This window comes from Venustampulla echinocandica (genome assembly GCF_003357145.1).
Source record: "Venustampulla echinocandica strain BP 5553 chromosome Unknown scaffold_2, whole genome shotgun sequence".
Taxonomy (NCBI): domain Eukaryota; kingdom Fungi; phylum Ascomycota; class Leotiomycetes; order Helotiales; family Pleuroascaceae; genus Venustampulla; species Venustampulla echinocandica.
This window is the reverse complement of record NW_022474207.1, coordinates 2,266,458-2,280,624: the sequence shown is the minus strand read 5'-3', so window position 1 is coordinate 2,280,624 and position 14,167 is coordinate 2,266,458. Positions and strand designations below refer to the sequence as shown.

The window sequence follows — 14,167 nt, the reverse complement described above, 5'->3', positions numbered from 1 at the left end:
CGATGTTCCATATTACGATATGGAACAGTCACCCTCTATCTTTGCACGTGCAGCGCCACTTATGTCAATTACACCGCAAGGTAGATCCCCTTCTCATAGCCACTGGTATCGATACGAAGATCCCTACATCGTCAACGTTCCATCATTATACCCATAGACTCAGGATTAATTTTCCCTTTCGCTGGTTCCGTTTTAGTCTGCGGACGTGAGCAACTGCAGCTTTAACCCGAGCTGAGGGCGAGCATACCTGAGCCTGGATGGCCATGCCTGAGCATGCCTGAGCTGAACCTCAGCAGAGTCTGAGTAGGATTGTCAATTGTGAAGTAAGGTAAAGAAACGAGAAGCTTCTGACCCTTCAGATTCCAGACTCTTGCAAGCGCTCCCGAATTCTCTTGGCCTCATGGACCTTGCCCCGCTGCTCTAAGTGCTTGGCATACTCCTCATTCACTGACTTGGTCTCTTCACACTCCTTCCCAAAAGTATGTTCCATATTCCTCAGAACCTCATGATATATCTCCCCTGCAAGATCATTGGAGCTGACTTGGGAGCTGGCTTTGAAGAAAGAGACAAAACTTGCCGCGTCACCTCCTTTCGTGAACCTCGGAGTTTGTGACCAAGCTGCCATTCGTTTTCGAGCCCTCAATGTTTCCAGATCAAAAGAGCCATTTCGGAGACGCCAGAAATACCATTCCTCCTCACAGGTGACGTTTTTCTTGAAGTTTGGGCCTTCCATGAAATCCTCCGGCAGGGCTTTGATGTTCGCCAGTAACTCATGGAAGATCGCCTCGCTCTCAGCCTTACGTTGTTGTTCTAATACAAACCAGAGATTCGACTTGACTCGCAAAGTATGGTAATCGGTAGGTGCTAATAGTTGACGTATTGCCAGCGACTCACGAGAGGCTTTCTCCCACTCTGCCCACTTTCTTTGCTCGCCCAAAGCTGCTTCAAGGTTGTCCCTGGCAATGAGAGTAGTTTCGTGTTCCCTCCCAAGCGTCTTCTCTCTGATACTTAATACTTGTCGAAAGTATGACTCCGCCTCAGGAAATTTTCTTTGGCTGAACATCGCGAGACCATACAGACGGACGCTAAGGACAGTTTCTTCATGTTTCAACCCCAGAACTTGGATCTCCCTCGGCATCAACCCTCGCAGGATTCCGGCAGCTTCAAAACACTTTCCTTGGGCCAGTCTTACTCTAGCGAAGCAGTGTTCGGCATGCAACGTTGCTGGGTGATCGTCTCCAAGTGCTTTCTTTCGCCCCTGAAGAACTGACTGGAAATTCTCGGCCGCTTCTGTAAATTCTCCATGTTCTTCCCAGACGTGAGCGAAGAGGCTGATGAGAATCAAGCTGCTCACGACATCTTGCCGAACCAAGTCCGGTCTCTTCTCTACCTCCTTGAGAATGAAAGATTGGGTCATGTAGAATTTCTTCTGATAGAAGAGCGACTCGGCCACCGAAACAACACACCAAATCGTGGTGGGATGATTCTGCCCGAGGACCTTCTCACTCAACGTTAGCTGGTCTACCTGCAGAGTTTCTGCCTCAGCGTGCTTCCCACTTCGTCTCAACACGTTGCACAGATTGCTGTGTATGACTATAGAGTTTGGGTGATCGGTCCCACACGAAGAAATGATTAAATTAGCCGAGTCTCTCAACAGTCGCTCTGCTTCTTCATATTTCGGGGGATCGAGCTTGATGAGCGTAAGGGCAAGATCATTAGCCGTCGAAGTAGTCTAAGAATTCGTCAGTCCGAGAGACTTTCCTGGATCACAGCGAAGGGTTTGAAGCAACGGATCGGATAGCCACTGATGCCCAGCTTGCGAAAGAGTTCCTACCTTCGGGTGTTGGTCTCCAAGGACCATCCTGCGTTTTTGCAAACATTCCCTGAGAGGCTCCTCAGACTCATTGGGTTTTCCTTCTCGGTATAGTACCCAACCAAGCGTATGGAGACTTTCTATTCTGCTCCTTTTAGCACACTGCAATGGATAGGACAAGACCGAATGGCTAAGACTCACAATTTGAGATCTCCGTCAGTCAAGGCCGACCGCCTTCCTTTTAAACTCCGTCTCGCTAATCTCTCAGATTCTACCCATCTTTCTGGAAATAAGGTGTTCGCGAGAGTTAATGCCAATTCATCCACAGTTTCCAAAGTTTCCAGATGATCTGGTCCATGTAAATTCTCCTCGGCTTTAAGAACTTCTCGAAATAACTTTATAGCTTCCTCAGGATGTCCTTGGAGCTCAACAATGATTGCAAGCTTCCTTTTTGCCCTCAAAGCTTTTCCCGATTCTCCAGTCCCTGCTGTGTTCAATATCTTCAACGATTGTTCCAGATTCGCCCGTGCAAGATCATACTTCCCTTGCTCTTTGAAATACCAAGCAAGATTGGTAAGAAGTTCCGAGCGATGGAGTCTCTGAGTATTGACTTGGCTTTCCGGAGTATGAGATAGAATGGATTCCACATGAGGCAGATACTGGGCACAGGTTTCCCATGTCTCAAATTCACCATCTGGGAATCTGGATGACAGAAAGCCTAATGCTTGACTTTCAATGAACAGTCTGTCCCCATGATCGTCCAACCATGCCCGAGTGACGGTTTGCACAAGCCGGTGCATACTGTAGTTGATTCCCGAGTCGTCGACGGAAACAAAGGAGTAAGCAACCAGAGTTCCCACAGCCTCCTCAAAATCGACTATGTTTTCATTTTCGGCCACTATCAGGGACGAGGGAATACTTTGACGGCCCATTAAGCTCATCATAAATAACAGATTAGCTGCACGGGGGATTTCGGACTTGATCTGCTGAAATGACATCAACCACGTTGTCGCAACGGACTCTAGAGATCTTGCTTCTCTTCCAGTATCGACGAACTTATGCTCTAGAAGTTTTACTCTCGATTTCTCACTGTCTTGATATAGGACGAGATACTGGGATACGCTTTTGTTTCTTTTGGCCATATACGACGCTGCTTGGGTGATAGCCAAAGGTAGGTGATCCAACTCGGCAAGGACCATATCCTTTTCTTCGTCTGTGCTTGTTCTTTTCGTGCGGTCTCCAAGCAGCTTTCGTGCTTCTTCAGGGCTCAATGGTTCGACAGTGATCGGATCACTGACAAGATCGATGGAGACATCTCTGTTCCTTGAGGTGAAGATAATGGATCCGTCGGCAACTTTTGGCCTATAATTTATTGGCGAGTCAGTTTCGCAGCTGATTGTGAGTTGACGTCGAAAATTGAAATCCTTGTAATTTGTATTCGGATATAAAGCTGAGAGCATGAACAGTACAACTCGAATGAAGCACTTACAAATACTCCAACGGCGACTTCCCACACTGCATTTTCTCGAATATTTGAGTATCATCCACATTATCAACTACCATCAGCCAACGCTGCTTGTAGTGGCGTTCAAACCAATCTCGTACAAGCTGCAAGACATCGACGTGGGGATCGTTTCTTCCCGGAAGTTGAAATTCCGTAGCTATTTGCTTGTACGATTCTTCAAACCTAGTGGCCGTCGAGGCTAGAATCCAAAAGGTCGACGTATTAGGAGATCGTTCTTTACGTAAGTAGGCGTACTCGAGTGCGATTTGTGACTTTCTACACACTTTGCTGAGTTCATATTCGTCTGGAGTGGAAATTATACGGCCTACCCAATTCCTCCCAACCCGCACAACGCTGTTGTCTGGACTTCTCTTGGTCCAGATCCCGGCGAGGAGCCAAGCCTCTTATCAAGCTGGAGGATGAGCTCATCTCGTCCTAGAAAACCAGAGTTCCTTGCTAAGGGGACCATAAAAATGATCTTCCTTTGCACTAGTCCCGGGATTAGAAATGGACTTTGGAAGAATGGAGATAAAACCTAGGTTCAAATCAATAAAGGATGGAGTCTCTCACTAGCAGATGAATCTATGGATGGCTGGTTTGGGGAGAGCTGCAAGTCACCCAAGCCTCTAATGATTGACTCAGAGTTCTGGACAAGGATAGTAGTTTTGTCATCTACCCGCAGTGCAGTAGCCCTATGAGCGCATCAATATCAAGTCTAGCAGATAGAGAAGAAAATTTACTCAATCCTCGTTTGCTGCTGCATCTTGATTAGGTCCAACATCCTGTCCAACGATGTTTGGAACTTGTCAAGCTTCTCTTTCCCACGGAGAGCCTTGAAAGCTTTCCAACCTTTCTCCGCTGTCCGCGCAGTTGCCTGCCTCCTTTTCAGCCATGGGAAGTTGCTCCCTCTTTCCCGCGGCTGATCTAAGGTGAGTTTCAAACTTTCCAAAAACACACATAGTCCCTCAGCCTCCTCAGAGTAGATTTGCAACGCAAGTTTCTCGTGATCAAGTCGTGCTCGGCCGGACTCATCAAGTTCTTTGACTGCTCTGATTGTTAGGTCTAACCGTTTCGAAATCGCAAGAACTTCCGCTGGAGCTCCGCCCATTGACGAATATTCTTTGATGAGAGCATGCAGTTTGGCGGTGGTGTCAATGAAGCCGAGAACATTGCTGACCAGACCAATCGCTGCCAGCGCCTCCATGGCAACCTTTCAGGTCTAACAGGTCATGCAAAAGTGCTGTGGTATACTTGCATTTATCAGTTGACAGTACTCCTCCGATATCTGTCGTGAAGAGGTCCAAGGTTGTTTGCGCCTAGGCTGTGAAGTTGCTCGCTCGTACAGAGGAGCTGAAAATTAGTCAGCTTATGAATTAATGCACAACCACATTTGCTTTCCTTGCAGCACTTAAATTGAAAGTTAAATGGCGCGTGGTCATCCTTGCACGTGCAGAACATAACTTCCACCGACCTAGTTGCTTTGAAAAGGGTATTTAGAGAGCCGTTTAATCGACGTTTCCTGCCCTTGGGTTCAACGCTCTCCCTCTCTAGGTCCTAAACTAACCGAAGTGATATGAGAGAGCAGAGGACACTTGATCTCAGTGTGCTCAGGTTACAGTTGACTGAGCCGAGATGATTAGCGTATGAGCAAGAGCAGCAAGCTTACCAACTCCATACGGGACTCAAGAAAGAGAAAATCAAGTCATGATACCTCTAAATCCCAACCTCTGGGGCGAGGTCAAAATGTCTAGTCGTAGCTTATACCGTTCCGAGTATACATCGTGGCCACTCGCTTTATTTCCAAAGGCCGTTATATGACATATTCTGTTCCTAGTCTTGGGCGTCCGTCCAAAGAAGTTCACTTTTGCTTTAGCATGTGCCGTTCATTCCCAATTATCCCCATGCGACCCCTTACCCCCTTCCCATGTACCCCAGAAACTGCTCGTTGCCAACTCCTCACTATACATAATTTGCATTCTACCCCGTCACCGCCACTTCCTTTGCAGACCCAGCAGACATGCCCCCATCCTCAGCCAGATAATTGCTCGTGAAGCATATGAAACCTGTCTCCTAATAAACTAGGCAACTCCAGCACCGATCCTGCGTCGATACCAGTGTGGAGGAAGCTGACGAGGCTATCAGAAGGGAGCCTGGGGCAGTGGGATTCTCGTTCCAAAGATTTGCGAGGCTTCATAGTTCAAAATTGTGGGTTAAACCAGGCGACTGACATTTGTTGCTGCCGTATCGGGTACACCACCAGGTCGATTACGGCACTGGAGCGTATATGCTGCTGGCTGAGTTATCCTGTCGGGCCGGTCTGGGAATGCCGCCTCCTCAGCTCGTCCACCGGTCTCAATTCCTCTTCTCTGTTGATCAGGGCGTAATCCTGTTCCGTGTCCTTCTCCTTCCATGATGAAGATATGCGGCCCTGTAAACCTTGTTGTGGACCAACTACGGAAGCTACTCGTTAGTAGTTACACCATTCACCGAGAAACTGGAACTTACGGATGAAGATGCTCATAAATTCAGCCTGAGTAGGTAGCCAAGTGGCCAGCGCCATGACCTGGCCGAATCCCCAGGAGTTGTCTGAATAAGACTCCCCGATGCGTACTTGGACGAGATGTCGGACGTAAAAAAGCCCGCCCAACGTCAGCCAAAGACTGATATATCCGTATATGCAAGTAATGACTCCCCACGGCATTTTTTGAACGAATCTGAAGAGTGGCCAATTCGATACTGGCTTGGGAATAGGTTTGGCGGTTAGGATGATCACCCAAAAAGCCCCAAATAGCGCAGTGCCGATGAGAATTTGGAGTAGAAAAAAGTACACGCTGGGACGGTTGACGGACTGGAAAACTTCCGGAAGGCAGTCCGTCTCTCGGCGCGTTGTGTTCTTTTCCCATTTTTGCAAAATATAAATCATAGAGATTTCGATGAACGTGAGAAAGATATTTAGAACTAGGAAGCCGTTGCGAAGTAGTTTGCGGGCCTTGATTCTCTTCTGCAATGGCCAAATGGCCAACACCACACCGAGAGAAAATCCTGCCATTAGCGTGGATTGAAGCATATCGTATAGTTTCTTCGACTGAGGGATTATAACTATACCGGCTATTACCACGGATAGATTGAAAACCATGGCGGTATCAAGAAATCCGCTAACAGAGAACCGCGCTGCATCCATCAATCGATGACCAATGCCCTGCAATGGCCACCGAGTAGCTGTGGTGGGTGACTGAGTGTGCGAATGTTGAGGTCGAAGCGACCTAAGCGCGAAGATAGCGAGGTAGATGGTCACCATGACCGCCTCCATACAATATGCCGTACGCATCTGAGATGGTTAGGTAGAGCATGACGCCACAGTTCAACGACAACGTACTCCAACACCGGCAATATCAGGATTACCGGGGTAGCTAATCGCCCAACATGTTTTTGTAAGACAGGAATCAAAGGATTCCCGGTACATATACTCCGTAAGATTTTCTTCCTGATATACGTCCTCAAACCACTGCATTATTTCGCAGGAGGTTGGCTGCTTGGACTGTGGAGGAAGGGCACTGCGAATGAAGGCTTCTATCGCTTGGCGCGTTGGGATGAACTCTTTACGAGATCCCCAGAAGTAGAGGCCATTGAAAGTTGCAGCTGCAGTGCAGTTTTTAGTGAAATCTAGCTTGTCCCAAGTCAAATTGGCGGTAGGCAGAATGCGCGTGCCCATGGTGCAAAGTGGAAAGGGGGGGTTTGTTTTGCGGGCCGAACCTTAAAAGATGTGGGTTGCAGGCTATATTTGTGGTATTTGAGAGATTGGCAAGAGGCCAAGGTGGCGAATGTGCTGAGGTGCTGAGGTGAGAGCTGAAGGAGTAGTGACGTTATTGTGTTGCCAAAAAGCCTCGTAATGGGCATGAAATCGTCGATCTTATGCACCTATCTTGCCGCCACTAGGAAGCGAGGTGCTGAGGGTGTCGTGAACGAACATATCTAGAAATACCTACGTAAGTTAACATATTGTTGAATTTGGGGCTGTCACTAATGGCTGCAACAATGGTGTCTGGCCTAAATCTTAGTGCAGCCTCGAGGAAGGAGCCTTTCTTATTGGTATATGAGTTTGTTCCACGGCCTTCTTCGGGTGCGTCAGCTTACATTAGGGGAATTGTGTAGCCGGCCATGATTGGGGATTGAGGGTCAATCAAATTAAATGAGCGCTGTGAAGTGATAATCTTGCCTGGGTGACATTTTGTGGAGTGCAGATGCGCCCGCACCCATTGATCGGTATCTCATTTTGACATGTTTTTCGACTTGGAGCTTGGATATATCGTTTCAAATTGTAAGAGCATTTACCAACCACACTTGTATGGAACTGACAACAAGGGAATTTGGTCCATGTAATGAACTAAAACGTGAACATTTAGGTTTTGCAATAGATGCCAATTCTTACTAAAGTATGGCACTAGCCAACGGTTCTCGACGAGTTGGGTCGCTCGCTCGCAACTGATGCTGCAGCCACCAAAGAAACACCTTGAAGAGACTAGTGACCTTGTAATCATTTGCTTCATTTCATTTCCTCTCATTCGCCATTCAAACCAAAGGACTACCGCTTTCATGCTTGGGATGATGTGCCAAGTAGGTAACAAAAGTTCAACAGCATTTGCCCCAATGATACCAATCAATTTGAAGGCGCTCCGCTGCTAACTAGGGTAGAATAATTGTTATCTCACCGTCTCTCGGGTCCAGTTTCTCAGCCTTGGACTGTATTACGCCGTCAATATAAAGGCTTCCCCCAAACATCGACTGTAACTCCTGGAGAAGATCGGCGGTGTCACCTCGATCCAGTAGCGTCTCCCTTAACCAGCGTTGCCTTCCCCAGTGCAAAAAGTGTGGCCATGCCGTCTGGATCATTAGTTGGGCTCCATCATCACTCGGGAATCCTCCGAAGAGTCTTCCATCAACCCATGCACCCCGGCGGAGCAGCTCCAGCACTTCCTTGATTTCTTTCATATTCTGCGGCCGGTCGTTGATCGCAATGAGGGTAATAGATCTCAAAGCTGGTGAAGTCGGCAACGTTGAAAAAGCTCTCAGTCCACTGCATACCCATTCCAGCTCGTCACGATCAAGAAGCTCAAGGCAGACTTTGACGTGTTGGACTTGACGCAAGGCGTCGACCTCGACCATAGCCCTAAGTTTTGTGAAGATTTCGGTTGGCTCGTGCAGTCGTAGATTATTGTTTCGCCAGATGGTTTCTTTGCATTCTCGCTGGACCTGCTTGCATGTCCGTAGAATGGTCATCGACCGAGTGACCTCAATAGCAGATGGAGAAAATGTGGCAACGTTCGCGCAACACGTTAGGAGCTCAGCGTAGATCTGATCCCGGACCTCGCGAGGTAAGCTCAAGAAACTGCGAGGCATATTGAAGCGTAAATGTCGACGGCGCGCGATGTTGATGGTATCTCTTGAGTGAACAAGACATAGTGAGGTAGCTGGCTGTATTGTATTAAAGTGGCGAGGAAGGACCCCAAAGGAAATGTGGAAGGGCGTCCAGGAGTTCCACTTGGCAGGACCACTTTACGCGAGAAGTCGCGTCGCGTCAATCGCGACTCCCAACCTCCTTCGGTCGAGATAATATATTGAGCAACTTCAACCTCCGAGCACTGTTAAGAACAACCCACGATATCCTCCTGCCATCAATTAGCAGTTTCAGTATACGAACATACCTTTCACAGCAGTTGTATGCCTTCACAATGCCGGCAGCCATCAAACGAAGGAAGCTATCAACGACAGCCAAGGCCGCGTCTTCCTCCGCAAACAGACCTCGAGGGATCGACGCTTTCACGAGAGTTTCCAAGGGAAGCAGCGTTACTAAATCAGTTATCGAGAAGAATTACCATGCCGATATCACCGTTACTCCTTCCCAAAATTATGCTTCGACCACGCGAAAACGGAAATTAGTTGTGATCGAGGAGGACGCGGAAATCGCTGAGGACACCTCGCAAATCCTGTCTGCTTCTAGCAGGCCCAAGACGAAGTTGTTGCCACGGCGAAGAGCAAGTGAAGCAAGACCGACCCCACAAACTCCGCAAAAATTGATCCGCAACTGCGAATCTCCTGACTCAATTGAAACACCCACGAAAGGAGCTCGAGGTCTCCTTGACCGACTTTTCCTTTCTTCGACCACTCCTACCCGATCATCACTCAACCACGATTCATCTACTTCATATATTCTCGATCCTAACACACATCCTTCTCCGGGGCAAAATCCTCAGGACCTCCCAACCGAATTACTCGACCTCATAAACCTACACGCAGCATTCCTTACCGCATCATCACTTCACTACGCCCATAATGGAACACACTCACCGGCGGATCTCCGCATGCTCTGCCCGAACGTGGCCCGAGCCTGGGGTAAGCGCAGCGTGACACTTGAGGACATTCGCCGGACTCTCGGCGTGTTGAATACCAATATCGGGGAAGACTGCAGTGATCATAGGATATCACGGCTCATACTTTCTGATTATGGACATGGCAAAATATGTATCGAGATTGGGACAGCCGCAGGTAAACCTGGTAGGATTGCCAGGCCTGTGAACGAGGATCTTTTGAATGGCATATTTGTAAGGGGGTTAACGGCAGCCTGGGAGTCAAGAGCCTCCACGGAGACGGAGCCGAAAGAATTCATCGGAAGTTTACCCTTAGAGGCCATTACTACATGCTCGTCATTTAAGATTTCGCCTATGGCTGCCAAGGGACAACGAAGACTAGAAGATTTGAAACACGGAATCACCATCACGAAGGAGCAGGAGAAAAGCAAGTGCAGCGTGAAGGAAGAAGCTACTCCCTCTTCCATCGGCGCAAAACCAACTCTCCTCGAGCGCCTAAGAGCGAAACAACAGCAGTTATCCAGCCTGCCACCACCACCATCAAAGGAAGAACTTGATCGCAAGGCAGCATTATCAAGAATCGAGGGAGTAGCAGCTGTGTTGGCAAATCTAAGCACGTCCAGATCTGTCGGCCAGCAAAGGGTCTCTTTTACTCTCCCAACTGTTCTGGGCAAATTGCGGGATTCATTGAATACACCTATGTCTAAAGAGGAGGGAGAAACTTGTCTTCGGCTGATGGCCGCGGAGATAGCCCCTGACTGGGTGGCTATTGTGAAATTGGGTAAAATGGAAGCCCTTGTTGTGAATAGGGATGCAAGACCTAGAGAATCGAGTATTAGAGAGCGTGTTGAGCACGCTACTTGAAGGCTTTTCAGCGTTGGATGATTTATAGACTGTTGCTTGGATACCCAGCCCACGAATGATATGGGAGCTCTAAATAGAAACCAACGAATTGATGAATTGACGACCTTCTATCTATTTTTAGTTTTCGCCGCCCATGTCAAAATCATAAACGCTTAATGGATTTCTCCTCATTTACGTCGCTTGTTCCTTGTAAACAAAACTGCCTGTGCTCAACCCCACCCCCACCATCATTCCCATAACATCTACTTCTTCTTCGGACCAAACCGAGGCGCCCCAATGTCACTACCCCTCAACTTAACACCCAAGACCTTCTCCATAGCCCCCAAAACCTTCTGATCCGGTGCAGCAGTACCCCTCTCAAAATCTGCCACAATACTCTGGGATGTGTTGCACTTAGTGGCTAGGTCCTTCTGACTCATCTTTGGCTCCATCTTCTGTCTTTGCTCAGAGATAACGCTTCCGACTTGCTTCCCTATCGTGGCGGGCTTGACAATATCGTCGCTGCGGTCAACTTTTGTGAGATGTTGGCCTTCGACGCCGGGTCTGGAGGCCTGTTAAGGGAGGGATTGTTAGTGGTGGCGCAAAGCGAAAAGATGGTTGCAGGAAAAAGGAGGGGAGAGCAGAAGGGGGACGAACAGCATTTCCAGCACCATATTTCTTCTCAGTGCCGATGACGGCTCCACTGCGTTGCGCTGCGTTGAGGGCAGATTTGCCGCGCACGACTGTCTCTCGTTGAGCGCCGCCGCCGTTGGCCCTGCTTCCAATCTTAGTGACGGTATCCCAGTCGTCCATGGTGAAAGATTAAGCGGTGGTTTGTATGTGTGATTCTTGTAGAGATTGCGGTGTTGAGAGAGCGTTTGTAAAAGGAGGTGGTAAGTTTGCTCGTGAGTGGGTGGTGTTGTGTTGTGTTTTGGTGATGGCGGTGATGGCGGTGATGGCGACGGCGAAGGCGAAGGCGAGTGCGGGACAGATTTATAGAGGCTCGAGACTCGAGCGGGATCATTAGTCAGGTAAGCAGTTAGCGTCAGCCGGTGGCTGTGTCATTCGCCGATAAGCCACTCTGCTCACGTGCTCTGGTTGGATCGGGATCGACGCAAGTTAACGCTAGGACCTTTTGGGAATCAATGACTTCTTCTGCTACTTCATGAATATATTCTCGGAAAGAACGTGTAAGAGTTCCCAAGAAAGCCATTAGATGGATCAGGGTGTAACTATGAAGATATTTACTCCCAGTGGTTGCATAATCTCTCTCTAAATTACCTAGGTACTGTGGTATTTTGCACCAGATATGTCTATCCCTCCTATCTTGTGAACCATCGAGTTGCATGCTATTTCACTCCTGCGCACTTTGCATATTCACTTGCTATGATCGAGTATATATTCGATTCCATAGTGCCTTATCACCGTGCAGAGTCTCTAAATATCACATTTAGTCTCCCGTCGTTTCAGCAGTTATGAACCTAACAGCTCGATTCTCCAACACCATTTACTGATGCCAGCAATGACTCTTCCATTGCCATACCCGCTGGCACTAACTTTTCTGGGTGCTATCATTGCATTTGGGTCCCTCTGGGACGCATCTCTCCTCTTCCTTTTCACCTTGATCAGACGGCAACACCAATTTCTACACCTCGTCAAAGCTCACTTTAACCTCACCCTTGTTGTTAACCTCCTTAAGTTAGCCGTTCTACCTGTCGTTTTTCTCCATACGATTCACTGTGTTATTGGTCTCCGACGCCCATCATCTTCAAGCAATGGTTTTCCGGCAAAGCCAATGTTTTTCCCCTGCCGGACAAGCCATGCAAGATTATTTCCAAAGCGGCATTGTTTTGTGTATTCATACCTATTGGTCGGTATTCCCATAGGATGGCGAGGTTCTGTTGGTGGAATGTTATCTTCAGATGTGGCGAATGACTCGATCCCTTGGTACTGGCGATGGCTTTTTCTGAAGGGTAGAAGTGCTTGGTTCACTATCAATGGAGATGATTATTTGGAGAGAGGGCATGTGGAAGGTGGTTTGGAAGGGAAACTCAGGAACTACCTCGAGAGCCAAGTTTGCTTCCCCTCGAATTATTGTACGGTCCCTTTGCTGAGTGAGACATTTAGGGAATCGATCATAAAATGTACCCCTACGCCTATCTGTTCACCGCAGCTCGATTCTTAGGTCACGCCTCCAATCCCGTTTCAATCTGGAATCTCTATTCCCCATCCAAAGAGCTGCGGGCCATGATATTGGAAGTTAATAATACCTACAATGAACGACACATATACTTCCTCAAACTGCAGTCCGCTGAAGGGGACCACGAAATTGATCACCCCCAAGGCAAAACATCATGCTATTCAACAACATTCCCCAAAGCACTTTACTTATCCGTATTCGATTCCCGCACCGGCACATACAAGATCTGTGCTACCGACGCTCTTTCCCCATCCATGTCAGGTAATGGCCCAATAAACATCACCATCGCACTCTCGTCCACACGCACCAAGCTTGTCGGGAGACTCTGTTCTACATCCTCAGGAATCGACCCAGGATCCCTCTTGTTGTGGGAGAAGACGGTTTTCCTTGCACAGTGGGTATGGGTAGGTCTTGCCACATATTTTCGCACACGGGTCCAGGCGTTCATTCTTTTCTACCGCAAAAATATTACGTGGGTTGTCAAGCCTCAGCCAAGCAGGGAGAGCATGCCAAGGCGTGCAAACAAGATGGAGATTTTTCTTGAGGGTATCTTCCGGCGATATGTACATCATGTTATCAAACGGACGCTCCGGCCAGTTAAAGTTCGTTACCTCCCGGCGGGGATTCTAGAGGTTGGCGAAGAAGTGGTATATTCCCCATCGGCACTTCAGGTGGAAGCCCACGGAGAAATTCAAGAGCTGGAGATTAGGATCCTCACCCCACTGTTCTATTCTCGACTCTTATACTACACGTTCTCCACCCTATCCGAGATAATCCTTGCTGAATCCCAATTGCTAAACCAGACACTTTCGCTCTCTGATACGGACACTGTCACAACGCTCTTTGCTAGAAATCAACAAGACAACCCATATTGCCAGTCTACAGAAAGATTGTCATACTTCGATACATATGTCTCATCAGCTTTGCACTTCCTCAACTTCCTGAATGGTCCAAAAGAGCCTCAGAATCATCACGAGCAAGCACCACGAATCCAGACCTGTGAAACGACCTCCTTTCCAACACACAATTTCCGTTTTCACTTACCCAGAGAAGCAGAATCAGTGTCACAAGCACTTCCACTCTTAGCATTCCTCACCACCCCTCAACACCAGGAGCAGCACGGAGGTTGCTCCCAAGACGAACGTCGTATTTACACCTCTTACCTACTGTACCAGTACCTTGCCACGCATACTGCGGGTGGGAGTACAAATTTGCTTAGAATGGAAATCGGGGTTGTTAAATTTTGTCTTCTCTGGTATCTGGTGCGAAGTCTATGTCCTTAGGGAACTCTATTTTAGGAGGAAGGGTGAAACTGAGGGAAGTCTTGGAGGATGTTTGATAAAGACGAAATCTACTAGTATGAACGGTGAACAACGATCACCGAGGGACTAGTAGAGCATTGCACCACGGTGGCATAATATGAGCGGGATCCGGTACTTATC

General features: G+C 48.2%; 6 protein-coding genes across 6 annotated transcripts; 2 read left to right on the top strand and 4 right to left on the bottom strand.

Annotated features, from left to right (window-relative positions):
• Positions 1-355: 355 nt before the first annotated feature.
• On the bottom strand, positions 356-4,521 carry BP5553_05113 (Uncharacterized protein; the record flags this gene model as incomplete). The annotated part of the gene is made up of 7 exons (XM_032013736.1): positions 356-1,732; positions 1,835-1,958; positions 2,015-3,175; positions 3,303-3,593; positions 3,647-3,806; positions 3,888-4,009; positions 4,058-4,521. The coding sequence occupies 7 exons, from the start codon at positions 4,519-4,521 to the stop codon at positions 356-358; spliced, it is 3,699 nt and encodes a 1,232-aa protein (XP_031870336.1).
• Positions 4,522-5,395: 874 nt separating this feature from the next.
• Positions 5,396-7,029, bottom strand: BP5553_05112 (uncharacterized protein; the record flags this gene model as incomplete). The annotated part of the gene is made up of 4 exons (XM_032013735.1): positions 5,396-5,452; positions 5,546-5,745; positions 5,823-6,645; positions 6,694-7,029. The coding sequence occupies 4 exons, from the start codon at positions 7,027-7,029 to the stop codon at positions 5,396-5,398; spliced, it is 1,416 nt and encodes a 471-aa protein (XP_031870335.1).
• A 971-nt stretch (positions 7,030-8,000) lies between these two features.
• Positions 8,001-8,714, bottom strand: BP5553_05111 (Uncharacterized protein; the record flags this gene model as incomplete). Its single annotated transcript, XM_032013734.1, has 1 exon — positions 8,001-8,714. The coding sequence occupies one exon, from the start codon at positions 8,712-8,714 to the stop codon at positions 8,001-8,003; it is 714 nt and encodes a 237-aa protein (XP_031870334.1).
• A 332-nt stretch (positions 8,715-9,046) lies between these two features.
• BP5553_05110 (Uncharacterized protein) lies at positions 9,047-10,546 on the top strand (the record flags this gene model as incomplete). Its single annotated transcript, XM_032013733.1, has 1 exon — positions 9,047-10,546. The coding sequence occupies one exon, from the start codon at positions 9,047-9,049 to the stop codon at positions 10,544-10,546; it is 1,500 nt and encodes a 499-aa protein (XP_031870333.1).
• Positions 10,547-10,788: 242 nt separating this feature from the next.
• Positions 10,789-11,338, bottom strand: BP5553_05109 (putative Multiprotein-bridging factor 1; the record flags this gene model as incomplete). Its single annotated transcript, XM_032013732.1, has 2 exons — positions 10,789-11,097; positions 11,183-11,338. 2 exons carry the CDS (start codon positions 11,336-11,338, stop codon positions 10,789-10,791), a joined length of 465 nt encoding a protein of 154 aa, XP_031870332.1.
• A 1,329-nt stretch (positions 11,339-12,667) lies between these two features.
• On the top strand, positions 12,668-14,008 carry BP5553_05108 (uncharacterized protein; the record flags this gene model as incomplete). The annotated part of the gene is made up of 1 exon (XM_032013731.1): positions 12,668-14,008. One exon carries the CDS (start codon positions 12,668-12,670, stop codon positions 14,006-14,008), a length of 1,341 nt encoding a protein of 446 aa, XP_031870331.1.
• Between the last annotated feature and the right edge of the window lie 159 nt (positions 14,009-14,167).